Source organism: Aulonocara stuartgranti, assembly GCF_965226115.1.
Source record: "Aulonocara stuartgranti genome assembly, chromosome: 9".
NCBI lineage: Eukaryota > Metazoa > Chordata > Actinopteri > Cichliformes > Cichlidae > Aulonocara > Aulonocara stuartgranti.
The window spans coordinates 25,625,535-25,641,848 of NC_138960.1; the positions used below are offsets into that span (position 1 = coordinate 25,625,535).

Here is a 16,314-nt window from a genome sequence, read left to right on the forward strand (position 1 = left end):
TAATGTTCACCAGGCACACGCTAACATTTTGCTTGGTAATCACGAGAAAGCAGTTGCACGACAAACTAGTCTCTTTAGGCATTTTTATACAAGTTTTTTATTCACAATGTTAATGGGGGAGGTCAACGTGTCAGTTAATTTACTCTCTGGCTGCTTTGTGCTCAGAGCTGACAGACTCACACTCACACACACACAAAAAAAAAGGGTCCAGCCTTTGTAAAATAACAAAACCCATGTTTATCAATGTGAAAGCAGAATATGAATCGTTGTCATAATTAAAGTAAAAAAGTCTTTAAGCTGGAATTAATAGGAGATAACAGGATGGGTGTTTTCTGAATGAGCAGCATTGTTCCACACACACACACCTATAAAATGGACAGTCAGTATTTTAACACTTTTGTCATGCCCTTTTACAAATTTTAGGCACTGAGTTTCAACATTCAACACAAACATTATGACGCACACGAGGCACAAAAACAAAACGTGACATTTACAGACAGGATTACAGGAGAAACACGGCGTTCTTTCAGACTTCAGGACGGTTTGGCTCTGAACGTGCAGAGAAAGAAACAAAGGAAGCCAAGCTTCATTTCCTGAAAAAGGCGTTGCGGGTGATGCTGTACAACAGGTGATGAGGCTTTCGCTTTGGAGGTTCAGCCAGTGAAAAGACCTGCTGCTGAGGCACGCTGGTTGGGATGGTGATGTGACGCTGGTGAAGTGGGTGAAGGTTTTGGTGCAAGTTTTGGGGGTGTGGGGGGACAGAACCAGAGTAACCAACATCTAAAAGGTGCAAAAAACAAAACAAAAACAAAAACAAATGAGTACGTAAAGCAAATTATACAAAATCTTTATTTTTTTTTAGAATATAAAGTCAAAAGCAGCTTAAAATGAAGAAATATTTTGTCCTTACTTTTGATCTTCCCCTGTTTGGCCCTTCTGGCATTAACAATCGCCCGTCTCCTTTGCTCTTCGCTGATATCAATTCCTGCCAAGGCACACACACAAACACATCTTCAGGCCAAAATATTTACTACCCACTTACTCAGAAATCTTTTTACCCTGTTCACCTTTCACTTGACATCTCTCTACAGTGGCTGCTTGTATTCTCAGTGAAAGGAATTTGGCTCGACTCACCCATCTCCTGGTCCTCCTTGACTCTGTGCCTCTCCTTGGCAAACGCTTGTAACCACCTCTGCTTGTCCTCGGCCTTCCTGCAGCAAAGCGCACACATAAACTCCAGAGTGGAGGAGTGGCGCAAGCGCAGAGCATTCTTCAGGGTCAGTCCCAGGTCCGCGTCCCGTCCGTCGGGCACGTCCACCACCTCAGTCTGGTCCATATCCAGTCGTCCACGGTAGTGAAGCAGGTCTCTGCGCAGCACGTCTTTTTTACAGTAGACCAGCTGATGGTCGAACAGGAAGAAGCTGCGCTGTTGCATTTTGCCTTGCCGGACAATTCGAGTCAGCTCACCAGAGTGGATCAACTCTGAGCTGCGCTCTAACACATCGGGTCCCTGGGACAACATGTTTCCAAATATATTCAGCCAAAAGATTTGAGGCAGCATACATCCAACACTATGCTGAACAATTAGAAACAGAATTAAATGTGATTAGAGGGCATATTCACCTCCCAGTGCAATATGGCGACCTGCCAGTGAGCAATGGTGTCGATACTCTCTAGCCGTCTCTTCCTCTCATTGATTAGACTGGCGACATTCTTCATAGCCTCGTATGCTTCGCTCACTCCATTGTGGTCGCTGCATTAAATCAACAACACAGCAGTGAAAACAGGGCCCGCAGATGGAAAAGCACATTTCCATTAACAGTGAAACATCGCTTCAATCTCACTAATGGAACAGTAAGAAATCAGTAAAGTAGTGGGATGGACAGAGCTAACAGTGAAGCTAACAAATAAATAAAATATAATCATAATTTATTTAGTGACTTAACTCCTTCCCCCATAAAGACAACATCTGACGCCCTCTTTGTTAAACGTTTAACAACTATTAGAAGAGGTTCTGGATTTTTCCAAGGTATCCCTGGTAAGCTGATGCACAGTCATTTTATTCTGGAATATATTAATCAACACTGAAGGAGTTTGTTTACGGCCGACACTATGGAATGCATGCTACAGGTCTTTAAACAGTGCCTGAAAGTACCTGTGGTCTTTGGGCGTGTACTTGAGCAGTTCTCCTAGCTGCAGAGGGTATTTACAGATCTTCTGGACAGGTGTGAGTAAGAAACCAGCAATAGAGATGTCAATCATCTGCTGGAGGAGGCGACAGGCCTCAAAGAAATGCTTATATTTTCCCAACTTCATTAGCCGCTGCAGCTCAGCACAGGCTGCGGGATGAGTATTACAGTACTCCGAGTAGAGTATGGAGAAGCCTTCCCCCTTAAAATAAAAAGACAAATGATGATCAATCATTCAGACCAGAGTTAACATAGTTAATTAACAGCATTAAGTGCAGCCACTACCTGCTGGAGAAAGCATGAGCCTATTTCACTGAGGTGTGGCTGGTCCTTGTTGTACTTCTTTTCTAGTTCTCGGAGGAACTGCCTCTGAAACTTGTAGATGTCTTCTATGTTGCTGAAGATGGTTTTCAGCTGCAGCTCGGTGAACATGTCAGGGTGTTTCCGGCACTGGCGGATATAACCCTGAAACATAAACGGCATCAGTGTTTGGGACTGAGAGAAAATATGACATGACAACAGTTCATATACTGGCCAACAGGTGGTGCTGGAAGGTGGAATTTAAAATTCTTGGAAACATGAGTTTGATTATCAGGGATTTTGCATTTCTTGAAAACAAGCTTATTACTAATGCTGCTGACACTGACTGGAATTCAAGATGTAAATCATCTCTAGATCAAGTTAAGTGCCAATGTGAGGCACATAGTTTAATCCAGCTGTTTTCAGTGTGTGGAGTGAGGCTGATGCAATCAAGCTGTCCTTTATTTCATAAAAAAAGAAAAAATCTAAAACAAAACAAGACACCTTGGACCATTTTGTCTTTGTTGTTATTGAGTGGTGAAAGCTGTTGGATGGTGGGTGGAAGGTAAACTTTTGTATTTGGAAGCCAGGGTATGCTAGAGTGCTACAAGTCTGAGAACCACCAGCTTTGCTTTGAAACCCTTACCTCACAAATGTCTTTCAGGTGTTTGATGTAGATGCGCTCCGTATTCATGATTTCTTGAACCACATTGGTTCTCATCTGCTGCCTGTGCTGAGAGCTGTGTGTGTCTCTGGGAGCTGGATCTTCCTGGTCTGCTACACTCTCCACACTTTCAGCACTCGAGTGCTCCTGATTCACACGCACCTGAAACACATTCACCACCGACACAATTGGACCTCCTGAGCATCATCTGAATGATCAGAAAGCCTAACTTCAAGTCGCAAAAAATATTCAGCCAATGGTTTCTTTTTCCAGTTGCAAAACTTAAAATAAAATGTTAAAGCTCATATGCAAAGTGGCATAATTACAACAATAGATACTTAAGCCACAAGAGTCTTTTGAGGTTTAAGTACCTTTTATATCTAAGATCTGTCCACATCACTTAGGTAACAATATGTGCAAGTTTAACCAGCTCCTGTTCACCAACATTGATTCAGCTACAAGCAACTACACAGCAATCCTCACCTGCCTGTCAAAGAACCTCACCATGGTGACCGCCTGCCTAATTAACACTCAACTGTCAATCAAGTATGGTCACTACAGAAACCAGCCGCGCCCCTTCTTCAGAGGGCTGCTGGGGTTTGTTTGGAGCTAAGCCAGTTTGAAAGTCTTTTCTGTGCTGCCAGAAAGCAAACACAAATCAGACACACAGGTCAGGAAGTCCACTTACCCTCACAAAGCTGGAGGGGAACCAGGCCTCTCTGTCGGCCCCCCTGCCCCACCACCAGTCCTTATGTGAGGCCTCCAAGACACGGATTACATCTCCAGCCTTGAAGGCCAGCTCCTGCTCCTCCATGGTCACATGGTCCCAGAGAGCCTCAGCATAAACTGCGTGGCCAGAGCTTATCCACTGAGCAGCACACAAACAGATAAGATAAACATACAATTACATGCAGGCCAAACCCATGTCTAACATGTAAGATTATGTATAGGCTTGTGGACCAAGCACTGGTTGTGTGTTCTGCTGAACTGAGGCCAGACATCTTGGAAATGGGCACATTAACATTTGTGCACAGCTGTTTGTGAGCCAGCAGGGTGGCAAGATAAGTACGGCGTCAGAAACTAGAAGCACATTTTTGGAAGAGATCTTTGCAAGTGTTGCAACGTGACAAGATTCCCTCCCTCAACCTCACCTCACTGAGCACAGAGAGCTCCACCCCTGGCTGGAGGTAGGGTGTCACGTCAGTGAGCTCGTCGAAGCTGCCCTCCTCCTCCTCGCTCACGCTGTCATCGAGTGTGGCAGAGCACTCTGAAACACCATCTGCAACATGTATGTAGAGATGAAAACACTGTAGGGACCAGAAGAATCTCAGCAAACTCTCAACAAACGCAGAAAGAAGCCACATACACAGGAAAGCTTGTGCCTGACTCCATATCAGCATTTTCCTGCAACACACTTATTGACATTCCTACACTCCAGTTGTCCCACAAACTAAATTGTTTAATCTCTTGTGAAACACAAACAACCCCAGGGGCACGTTCAGTCTGTGAGCGGTGTGCAAAGTTCTGCTGTTTTCTGTTTCCAAGGTATTAAAAAGAATTAGAACAGTATTTAGTTCTTATTGCTCAAAACTGCCTGAGAACTTGGGTAAAATCTACCCTTTCATAGGAAGTACGCATTTTTCAGTATACGTTACTCCCCTACTGGATTTAAGAGAGACCAACTGCTCGACTATGATCTCAGCAATTCTGCTATATAAGCGGAGGGACAGCCATGCAAGAATCAGGATGATTGGCTAAATTTGGTTAGCAGTTCAGCAGTTGTAAACAGAAATAGAAGATAGGCCAGGGAGGACTGTTAGCACAAACCAGTTTCAGTAATAAAGATGGGAGAACTAAGGCTCAGTTTCCCAGACATGGATTAAGTCCATGTCTTTTGTTTTTCTTTGTCTAGGACACGAGGCTTAATCTATGTCTGGGAAAACTTTCATTAAAAGTCACTGGCTGACTCTATACGTTTGATTTTGCTCCATTTCTTAACTGAAAGAAACAAGACTGGATTATCTTGTGATTTATTGATATCACTTAAGTGATGGTAAACTTATTAAGTACAGCTTCATACAGTCATTATGCTCAGAGGTAGCTAAATGAAAACGAGGGGTTTCCTTTAAACTGTTCAACAGGCTTTAAGGTGCGTTTGCTCTACCTTAATGGTGCAGCAGCTGCAATGTTTGAACACCACCAACTTTGTGTTACATTAGCACAAAACAGCTCTCACCGCTGAGCACCCTGTGGAGTCTACGGCGGCCTACGCGGTCCAGTCCGATGGGGGTACTCTGGGAGAGAGCGGAGGGTCGAAACCTGGCAGACACTCCTCTGTAAGGGGGCACCTGATGGGAAGGGATTGGTGGTCGCGACAACGCCTGCAGAGAGGGCGAAAATGAAAAAGAAAATTGTCACACAGAACTAACAGACAATACTGTGTGCAAATATAATCATCAGCTGCTATTTATTCTCCCCCATATTCTCTGAGTGCTTTAAGTATTACAAAAAGAAGCGAAGCCTGTGTGCATTTGGTTGAGATCCAAAAAAAAAGAGTCTTTATGTATAAAGACTCTTTGAAGCATGACAATATATCAAACTGGAGAATGCGGGTGATGTGGTTTTGTTTTATTATGCCTGATATAAGTGTTTATTTATTTTGCCAGCCTTCTCCCACAATTAATTCAAAGACTTTACAGCTGGAAAATAAAAGAAACATACCAAACCACAATATTTACCAATTCTGCCCACTAAAAATTGCTTGTGTGCCTTTGCAATTTTACCATAGACGTTAAACTTCTACAGGAAGACAGACAAGCTTGAAGCTGGTGAACCAGATTGGGAACAGATCTGCAACTTTGTTAGTGATTTCTTCTTCCAACTTTCAAAGAGATGTGATCTATGAATTCTTCATCTAGGGTCAGACTATCAACACGGTTCTGTTGTACGTACCACTGTTTATTTTTAGGATGCCATTTAGAAGATTCAACGGTGATCTGATTCTGCTTAGCTTTTTGAACACACCCAGAAATTTGACAATTTAATCAGATACCTGAGCAATGATTTTGCTCACTACTTGTCTTAAGTGTCAGATTTGCCTCACTTTGTTTTCTTCCCCAAGATCAAGTTCAAGTTCATGGGTTGCTACTGTGACACAGTAGAGGACATCCAATTGTCCAAATGGTCCGACTTTACTTTGACTTTCAATCAATAACGACCAAATTCAAATCAGGTCTTGCTTTTACTTTAACTGGACAGAGTAACAACAATTTTTAAGAAAGAGTCAAAGAAAGATCTATAACTAATGAAAACAACTAAAGTTTGAGGACTTTTGCACAAAATGTATAAAACCTGTAAAAGCTTACAGTGGGAAGGTTGTCTTCCTTCAGCTCAGCATCAGGAGGGAACAGATCCACTGGTCCTATCACAGAGATGGGCCGCTGCCTCCTGGCCTGAATGTCCCCATTCATGCTGCAGCTTTCAGGGCTCTCTCCGTTCATGTATGCATCATTACCAGTGCCGTCTTTACGCTGCAGTGGATTTGCACTCCTTTCCTCAGAAAGAAGCTCTCCGACTTCCTCGGGGATGGAATGTTTCCTGGAAAGCAGCTGTCCATAGTCAGAAATGGGCCGTGGTCTCGGGCGCCCCCTTTTTTGTCTGGACTTGACAGAGGATGTTTCCGTGGTAGGTGTGGCTTCATCTGTGGGAGATGTGGGGGATATGGGTGACTCTGAGGCGGATGATGGAGAGATAGGTGTGCTGCTGGTTGACGGGGAGAGCTCCTCCGTTTGAAAAAGAGCTTCTTGTCCTTGGTGGTCTGACGTCACCTGTGAGATCAAAGCAAAAAGTTGGAAACTAAACTGACTTTCCCTTGTCCTCCAACCTGCACTGGAGAACAATTATCTACTAGGAAGAACATCTGTTAATCAGAAACAGAACAAGCTACTTTCAGCTGCTCCTTTATTCACAGAAGAGGGTCGCCATCACGGGTAGCTCCTCATGTTTGATTTCGCAGTTTTTAAATCGCCTTTCCTGAAGGGCCAAAAATTTTTTCGGCCATCCCAAGATCAAATTAGGAACCCGTTGCTTGTTAGATGAATGTGTAAACCACTACATTAGAGAGTAAAATTAAAAACCATTAGAGTTAAATGCAGAAAGAGCTTTCTTGGAATCAGAGCAAAGGTGTTTCAAAGCTTTATCTCGTGAGAAACATTTTTTATCAAGTGAAAGGACTCTTGTTGACGCAGTAAGAGGCTCAAAATACTGAACACAATCAAACCAGGGCTTATCATATTCAAACAAAAACTGCAGCAGAAATTGCAACAATACGAACAAATAGATGTTACCACACTGCATGCATCTGAGCAGGTATTATATATTTAAGAGTCCATTATTGGGTAAGAGTTACCCACGGCGAAGTTATTTCTCCAAATCTCACCTCCTGCTTTTCTCGATCTGGGTCCGGACCCCGGCAAATACACTGGAAGGGCACACAGTAGGCTAGCACCATTGTGAAACGCAGACTAACACACAGGCTGGCTTGTGGTCCCAAGGCCAAGTCCTTAAAAACTTAAGTCCTTAGGTTTTTCAAGCCAGTAACAGCCGCTCGATGTCTGATGTAAACAAATCTGTTTTTCCTGTTCATCTTTCAGGAGAAAATGTCATCCATAGGCTAAAAGTCATCTTGCTAAAATCATCTCTTAATGGTCCCTGTCTACTTGATGGTGCTGCTTGCTGTTCCAGGCCCAGTGCTCATGGCGTTGGACTTTGCTCCGCTGGGCTGCATCTAGAGGAAAGGGGGAGAAATGAGGGCTGTACGGACTCATAGCCTCCAACCCTCCCACAGCAACAGGACTTGCTGCTTTGCGCAAGGGCCACTAATCATAAACAAAGCCTAATCATTAACTCTCTGAGCTCCTTCGGCGTGCCCGTCAGCATGGAACAGCTGACTTCACCATGTGACTCCACAGCATCAGAAGTGCGCAGTCAGAACTGACAGAAAAAAAGCAATGTGAATCGATGGCGTTATTTATTTGACACTCAAGGGGACTTTGGACAGGATAAACCTCTCTCTCATTCGTTTCCTTTTAGCATACGTGCATCCTACTGACAAGCCTCACGTCAACACAAGTACTTATCTCAATTTGCTGGAATCCTGCCAGATTCAAAGATCGCTCTAAAGTGGGAGAAGTAATATTTCACTTCCCAAGACAAGGGTCAAAGTCGTTCAGCTGGCACCTATAAGTCACCACTCAGTTCTGCATGATAAGAAATCGAACCTTTCTTCTGTCTTTCAGCACTTCTTTAAACCCAAACAGTCATCCTAAAGATATGAACCCCATGCTCTTCTGTGAATTGATAAATAATCTGAAACATGCTTGTTCTTGAGCAGTAGATTAATTTATCAATAACCAGCTAAATAATCGACAGGCGAGTTGCACAAAAATAACATCCTAATTATTACTGTTCGACAACGTGTTAAAAGGTGTCACATCTGTTAATGAGCATGGAAAAGAGACACACACACACACAAAAAAAGACATTACTTCAGGTTGGACTTCAGATTTGCAGCCTTACCTCATTTGGTGATGCGATGCCCTCAGTCTGCTCTTGTTGCTGTGAATGTTCTCTTTGGCTGAATAGGGATGAACTGCATTCTACCATCTGCTTATAATCACTTGTTGTGGCTACAGCCGGTGACTCATAATGAGCAGAGATATCGGGTAAAGTCTGCTCTGTTGTCTCGGGGGGCTCCCAGAAAGGGGCGCTGATAATCACCTGGTGGGGTTGTGGGCTGTTGTTGTGTTCAGGCTGGGGCTGGACCAGAGGAGTGTGCTCGACAGACGTGGCCTGAGCCGTGACGAGCACGGGCCGGCGCTGTCGCTCATTGGTATGCAGGAAAGGGATACGACGAGAGTAGTCATCATGGAGGCGGCACGAGGGGGACATGGGAGATAGAGGTGTGGAACTCGGGGAGGGACTTCGCCTGCGTCGCACAGTTAAGTCAGTCATGCTGCCGACTAGCTTCAACATCGGTGGCTTAGTCTTAACAGGGCTCTTCTTGCGTGTAATACCTTGGCCCCGGAGATCAACTGAGGAGGTGCTAGAGGTCCTTTCGATGTTTGTTGTCCCATTTGATATGCTAGTCCTCAGGAGGTCTTCCTGTGGGGAAGGAGGACCTGGAGATGGCGCTTTACGTCTAAATAGATTGAGGTTCTCTGCACTTTTGCTCAGTCTGCTCAGCACCTTCACATTTGTGTTGTCACTTGTATTCTCAGTTTGAACATCGAGCTTTGATGTCTGATCTGATTTCTGAGTGGTATTTGCATTGCTTCCTGCTTTTCTCCCATTCCCAGAGTCAAATAAAGTGATGCGCCCCGCTCCATACGCTCTCCTGATACTCCTGGACAATCGCGAATTGCGCGCAAGACCATCCCCATAATTATCCTCCTCATCGTAGTCATCATTATCTGAGCCGTACTGGCTTAACAAAGCCAATGTTTGGCCTGTAAAACTTCCCTTAGAAACAGTATATCCTTCAGAGCTCTTTGAATGATTTGCTAGATCCGCTACACACAGATTAGAATTATTTACAACTGTGCCATTAGCCCTTTCCTGATTGGGCAACGAAGGATTATCTCCATCAAGGTTGGATGCCCCTCTGGTCTGAATACCCTGAAGCACAGACGACCGCAGTTTTTTGAAGGAGTCCACAACACCTATGCCTGAAAGTCCGCTGCCTTGGGCCGAGGTCGGATCATCTGCATTTGGACTTTGAGCAGTGACGGTGCCCTTCCTTGAGTTAGAAAAAAGCCTCATAATTCTTGAGGAGTAGGGCTTTCCTTCAGGCTGACATGAAACTGAGCTGGACCAAGCAGAGGAGTTGATAACATTCAGTTTGCTCTCATCAGAGTGAAGACCAGCACTCATTGGTTGCACCTGGGCACCATATCCAGACAGCAGGTATGGGACTGCACTTCTTTCAGCGTGGTTCTGGGATGGATATATATCACTGAGGGGTCTGCTCCGGATCAGTGGGTCAGTTTTTGTATTGTGGAGTTGTGAGAGAGGGTCTTCGCTTGCAGACAAGACCCTGTCCTTTTGTCCTGCCTGCAAAACAGAGGTTAATTTAAAAATCTTTCCATTTTTCAGTGCTTTTCAAAGTTCACAAGAAAAAAAAATACAATTAATAATCAAATTAAGTTTGATCAGCTCAAATAAAATGAAAAGACTGTCACCTGAATACATTCTAAAGCTGTGTATCATCTGTGTTTTTGCCTAAGAATAGAGGAAGTGAATCATTAGGAGTGTGAGATTTTACTGAGCATGCCTCATGTATTTGTCCTTGATGCTGTATTTCAATGTCCAAGGCAAACTGAGGCCCAGGCTGGGGGTGGTGCCAAGTTCAGCTTTACATGTGTGTGATTCAGGACAGAGGCTAATGCAGCTGAGGCTTTGAAGTGGGGCTTTGTGAGCGTGACTAAGCAATGAAGCCTGCTAATCCATTGTGATTAATGCAATAAATTGCCCAGTTTTCTCCCGAATGCATAGAAGATGAGGTGATGGTGAAGGCTGTATGGTCTTCAAATCAGTGACACTTTTCACCTCATAGCACATCATACTAAATCTATAGCTGAACTCTGAAATATTTCATACATAAAATATAGAAGTCTCCATTTTATTTAAAAAAATGCAAATGTTTAGTATTCTTTTCAGTCACAAATAAATAATGATTTTACAGCACAATTTTCTTCATTTTTAATGTCCATAGATTAAAAATGTATATATAGACCTGATCTTGATTTCTATGTAAGGAGCTAGGATGACATACAATGATATTATAAACTAATAAATAACCAATTATAACAACTGGTTATACACTGAGACCAAGGAAAGTTTAATTACAGTTGAAAAGAACCAATTTATGTAGCTGTTAACATACACAGATAGTTATTCATCAAATATAAAATCTACAAAAATATACTCATTATAGTCAGTTCATGTATTTTGCTTAGGAGAGCTCGTATGCATGCTTTATTGTTTTACATTCGTTACACTAAAACTATTTAAACAGAGGAAAATGTCAAAAATAGCCAACATGAATTACTCTTAACAGGATGAAGACAGTCTTTTATGGTTTGAAGAGAGCACTGCCTTCAGTTTTTGTTGCAGGGATCCTGGAATGCTCCCAAACTCCCTGGCTGCGTGCAACGTTAAGAGCAGATGAGCTTTCTCCGTCAACCCCTCAGTGGAATCTGCTGTCACTTCAACCAGCTTGCTTCATCGCTATGAACACTTATGTAAACACAGAGCCACCGCTGCCAAGCACCGCTGCTGACAGACAGTAAACACCCCCCCACACACACACACACAATCCTAAACAATGCGCTGCTTTCAAACTATTGCTGAATTGTCTTCTTGTGCTTTCTCCTCCACAGCCACTGAGGAATCACGCAGAGCACCAAAGTGGACCCCCCCCCCCCCCCCTCCCAAAAAACAGACAAGATCGATTATTCCATCTACTTTCCAAGCAGAAAGATAGGAGATAGGGAAGGAATGTCTTCAGCCTCTGCAGCTTGTTTTTGTTTGGAATACTCACCTCATGCTATCAGCAGTTCTAACAAATGCCCTATCCTTTAGTACCTTTACGCCTTCTTCCTGCAGTAGGACACCAACTGTCACAGGCCAGTTGGCGTCGCCTAATGCTTGGCAGTGGCATTAGTCAGAGTCAAGCTGACACAGGTGGCTACTGTTTCACATGCTGGCAAAACAGGCTTTAATCATCAACAGCGTGTGTGCAAGATGCTTTTACATTGCAGTAAATCTACAGTAACCATGACTTTTGCTGCATGCATCAAGATAACAATGTTAGCTTTGATGTGGATATATATTTAACACCCAATAGCAATCCACACTTTTGAGGTTGCAACAGGAAGAGGATCCTCTGCCAAAACAAACATGCGGCGCTACCTGCCGTCGGGACCCCTTGGGAATAAGGAAGCAGCTGAAAGCAGCATGTTACAGGGGAAATATATAACAGGCTATTTTCATAATCAATTAATAGCTGACATTAAATTTCAATCGGACTTACTAAACTTTGCTGCAGTTTTGTCACATTAATATTCTAAATTTCTTTAGGGTGTTTTAGGGCATCCATACATCCATCACATATTGCTTTCTATATTTATGCTTTTTATTTTGCGTTAATACATTACATTTTCTATGAAAAGGTTTGATACGCACCTCCAAACACATTTTTTCTCAGCTTTAACAAGTCTTTGACTCATGCTTTATCTTTCCTTTTAAGTTAGAGGAAATATCGAAACAACAAATCCTGCCAGTAAATACACTCCTCGAGCTCATAAGCATGTCAGAACAACCAGACAAGCAGTACTTACGTATGCGCTAATAAATCACTTTCACAACCACAAACTTGGTCATGCTGCCCGAGTACCAGAACCACCGCTTTTCTCCAGCTTCCTCTTGCTAATCTGTGGATGGGAGCGGCACACTGGGGCCCTGGTCCAGAGTTAATTAGGAGCTGAGGGAGGATCTCCCCCTCCTCACTACCACGAAAGGCGGCCAGCTGGATCCAGTTTCAGATTAGACTCCCAGGATGAACATGCATCCACATGCATAAACACAAACATCCATACATGGGCACAAGCAAAAATGCACTTAAACCCCCCCCCCCCCCAAAAAAACACAAAAAAAACCAAACAAAAAACACACACACACGTACGTGAGGATCCTCTCCTGTAATGTATGGCCTTTGTGCATAAGCTTGGATACTGCAGCACATATACACATAGAGCACGGAGAAAAGCATTGAAATGACTGACTCCCTTCCTGTTTGGCTGGAAATCTCCAGCCGTCGGTTATGTAAGTATTTACAAGAAACAAGCGTAAGAGACTTTCTGCCCACAGTTCACCTCTGCAGAGGTATGCCCCCCCCCCCCCTTGGCTAAGCTAAAACTTATTAAGAAGACAAAATGAAGTCAGCATTAAACTGAAAGACCACCAGACAGACGGTATCAAGGGAAAGTCTGATTTTTCATTTTCTTCTCTCCGGCTTAACCCTGAGACAGACATCACCCTGCAGCAATGTCACTTTACTAGTCTTCCATTTGCCTCAATGGAAAAAAAGCTGTGAGGAAGAGAAGACTGTATTCCTCTGGACTGAACAGACTGGCTGATTAGCTAAATTGGTGTGCGTAAATGGGGTTTTGTGAAACGTAAGCTGAGCATATGTCGAGTGCAAGAGGAAAGAGTTCAATATATTTGTCTTTCTCTTGTTGCGAAAGGATTTTTGCAAGATTAAGCAACTCTTGACAATATTCTGTATGTGTCTATATAGTAAAGTCCTTTTTATGCTTGTGACCTGGACTTTTATTCTGCTTTCAAGCTGAAAAGAAAAGCTTCAGCAAATGGACTCAGAAGGAAGTCTACTGTGTTTGGGATCAGTGTATAGATGTGGGAGTGGGTATAGCTTGTTTCTTTTCCATTCCAGGCATAATCTGATTAGAGCAGCTCTACCACTCTGTGTTCAGAACTGGTTTCATCTATAGGCCGATAAGGAAGATCACCAGGTGACTCGGCATTGACTGAGCGACATCTAAAGCCTGTAAATGCCCCCCAGGATTGCATGGCGCAGGGACACAACACTGTAAATCTTTAGTATTTGATGTGATTACGAAATACACAAAAGCTCATGCCTGGATCAGCTGAATTTAATCTATGAGTTCAATTTAAAGGTTAAAGTCTTGCATACATCTGTGACCCAGTTCCTCATTTTTGATCAGGTCATATGGAGGAGAATTGAAGAAGAAACCACGCCCCTTTTCACAGAGCGTGGGAAGTACAGGTGGACGCCAAAGCAGGGAGTGTCACCACTCTCACACAGGCAGCCACTTACTCACCTGATCAAGTGAGGACTGTCATAGACACAGACTGCCAGAAATCTAATACCACACAGTGTAAAAGGCTCAGTGAAGACAAAACACCACTGAGCCTGGTTTCAAGGGCCAGCAGTGTAACCTGACAGCACCGCAAACCACAAGGCTGGACCATTAAATGAAAACAGAAATGTAAAAATGTAATAAGCTTTTTTAAACTACAGAAAGATGAGTTGTAGGCGTTGTATTTTATGTGTCATGAGATCTGGAAGAGAAAGCGGACTACAGTAAAATTATATTGTAGTCATTTGGCTCTGCTGTAAAATTACTGTTCAGGCCCACAATAAATCAGAGGACTCTGGCCTGCGCCTGATTTCACCTCTACAAGTGTCTGTGTGGGACCCAAGTTCATTAAATTGGAGTAAACTCTCCTGCGGCTCAGTGTAGCTCAGTTAGATCCGCAGCAGAATCTGGAAAACAGGGAGTCACGAAAGGGGATTACATCGAGCACTTTTTCTAAGCTCATAAAGAACTAGGGGCCTAACTGCTTATTTATTTCTGCATTAATTAACTTTCTTCGGCTCTTTGTAGTTGCTGGCCCTCCAACTCCCCCCTCCTCTTCCTCCTCCTTCACCAACTCCCTGCACAGCCTGGCATCTCCCACATCACTATAACAACCACGGCTGTAATGCACCACAATATCCCCCGCACCCCGGTCCCATTTCAACTGGTAGCACAACAGAGAAGGTAAACGAAAAAAGAAAAATCACTGCAGCTGTAACCCAAAACCAAACTTCTAAAATCAATTATTAAAATGAAGAGTACCAAAACTTCTGCTCACCCTGCTCATAGTCGCTGATGTTGTCCTCCTGACCTTTTCTCTCTCACGCACATCAACGGAGCAGCTGTTGTAGTTATTTATCCATGGTGTCGGAGCAGTCTCTCGGACCTCCAGGCGCTCGCTGTGTCGCTCTCTCGCTCCCCTCGCAAAAACATATCGCTCACAAATAATTGAGAGAAAAAAAATAGTATGGCAGCTACCTCCGTTAACTAGTCACCCCCCGCAACATACTGAGACAAATGGCTGGCTGACTCCTTGAGCTAGCACCTTAAGCTAGCTCAAGCACGGCTCCACTGATAAAACTTGTGAATTGCGCAAGCTCTGTGGTTTCTTATTTCGCTTTCACCAACCGGCAAAACTCGTTGGTGTGCAAGCGACTGCGATGATAAACACTGAATCATGAAATTTCTCCCGACCTAACTCATGGGACACTCCTAATGTCGCTGGTGACTCCAAGTTAAAAGTGGACTCTCTTGGAGGATCGTGCTGGCGAGCATCACTAATGCACTTGTTGCTGTGCTGTTACAAGGGGCGGGGCCATCGCGAGGTTAAGCTCGAGGTTAGTGGTTGACCACAGGGCGACCATTTTGGTTTGGAGCCAATCGCAATTCAGTAAGTCGTCACCACCGCAAACCACGCCCATTCCAAGGCTCTTCAATGAAGTTAGAACACAGAAGAAAATGCTTCACCTAGTTCCAGCGTCTCTCCGACGACTAAAAAAAGACTCGGCCTTCCAGTTGGTGTTGAACTGTCTTCCTCGTGTCATGCCAAGCAATTATTGTCACAGATATTTCTGTACCGAGCCCATCCCAAAATACCAGAAGAAGAAAAAAGAAGGGACTGAGTGATTGTCGCTCCCCTTTGTTCTGAGAGAGTAAACAGGTTACAGAAATAACACAGAGCTCAGTCAACCTTTGTACAGTGTTTAATATCACTGTTTGTTTTCATGTGATCAATGCTCACATGTCAGCAGAATTTCATGTCCTAAAAACAAAAAAGAATAAAAAGAACCCACACAGAATTTCAGAAGTGCTTGGAAAATCATGATGTTTAATAAAAGTAGCAGTAGATGGTGTAAAAGCACTCAAAAACGTGTCAAAGTTTCCTATAAAAGCTTTTAAGGAAGCAAGGAATGTAAAAACAAATTCCTCTTTTGATTGCTATATCTGTTATAGAGCACAATAATCCTGGGTGACTGTCATCCGTGTTAATGTTTAAGAAGAATTTTGAACCAGCTTTCTTGTGTAGTTTAATCTACAACAACCAGTTCAATCTCAACAACACCCTCACTTGCTTTACATGTTAAATTTTAATGAGCAGTGTAAATGCCTTATATAGAAAAGTGTGTCGTTAGCTTGGTGGAGAAGGAGTCACACAACAGCATTAAAATACTGAAGTGACAATTCACATTTATACAGTACTTGA

General features: G+C 43.4%; 1 protein-coding gene across 2 annotated transcripts; it reads right to left on the minus strand.

Annotated features, from left to right (window-relative positions):
• Positions 1-73: 73 nt before the first annotated feature.
• On the minus strand, positions 74-15,570 carry spata13 (spermatogenesis associated 13). Of its 2 annotated transcripts, none has more exons than XM_082545563.1 (13): positions 14,890-15,570; positions 8,731-10,263; positions 6,519-6,980; positions 5,390-5,534; positions 4,305-4,432; positions 3,842-4,021; positions 3,136-3,315; positions 2,475-2,654; positions 2,156-2,391; positions 1,624-1,753; positions 1,135-1,510; positions 911-985; positions 74-780 (listed from the first exon to the last, which is right to left on the minus strand). In XM_082545563.1, exons 1-13 carry the CDS (start codon positions 14,896-14,898, stop codon positions 587-589), a joined length of 3,828 nt encoding a protein of 1,275 aa, XP_082401689.1. In that variant the 5' UTR covers positions 14,899-15,570; the 3' UTR covers positions 74-586. The 2 variants fall into 2 exon arrangements, with proteins under 2 accessions (XP_082401689.1, XP_082401690.1); XM_082545564.1 differs by lacking the exon at positions 14,890-15,570 and adding an exon at positions 12,552-12,780.
• Between the last annotated feature and the right edge of the window lie 744 nt (positions 15,571-16,314).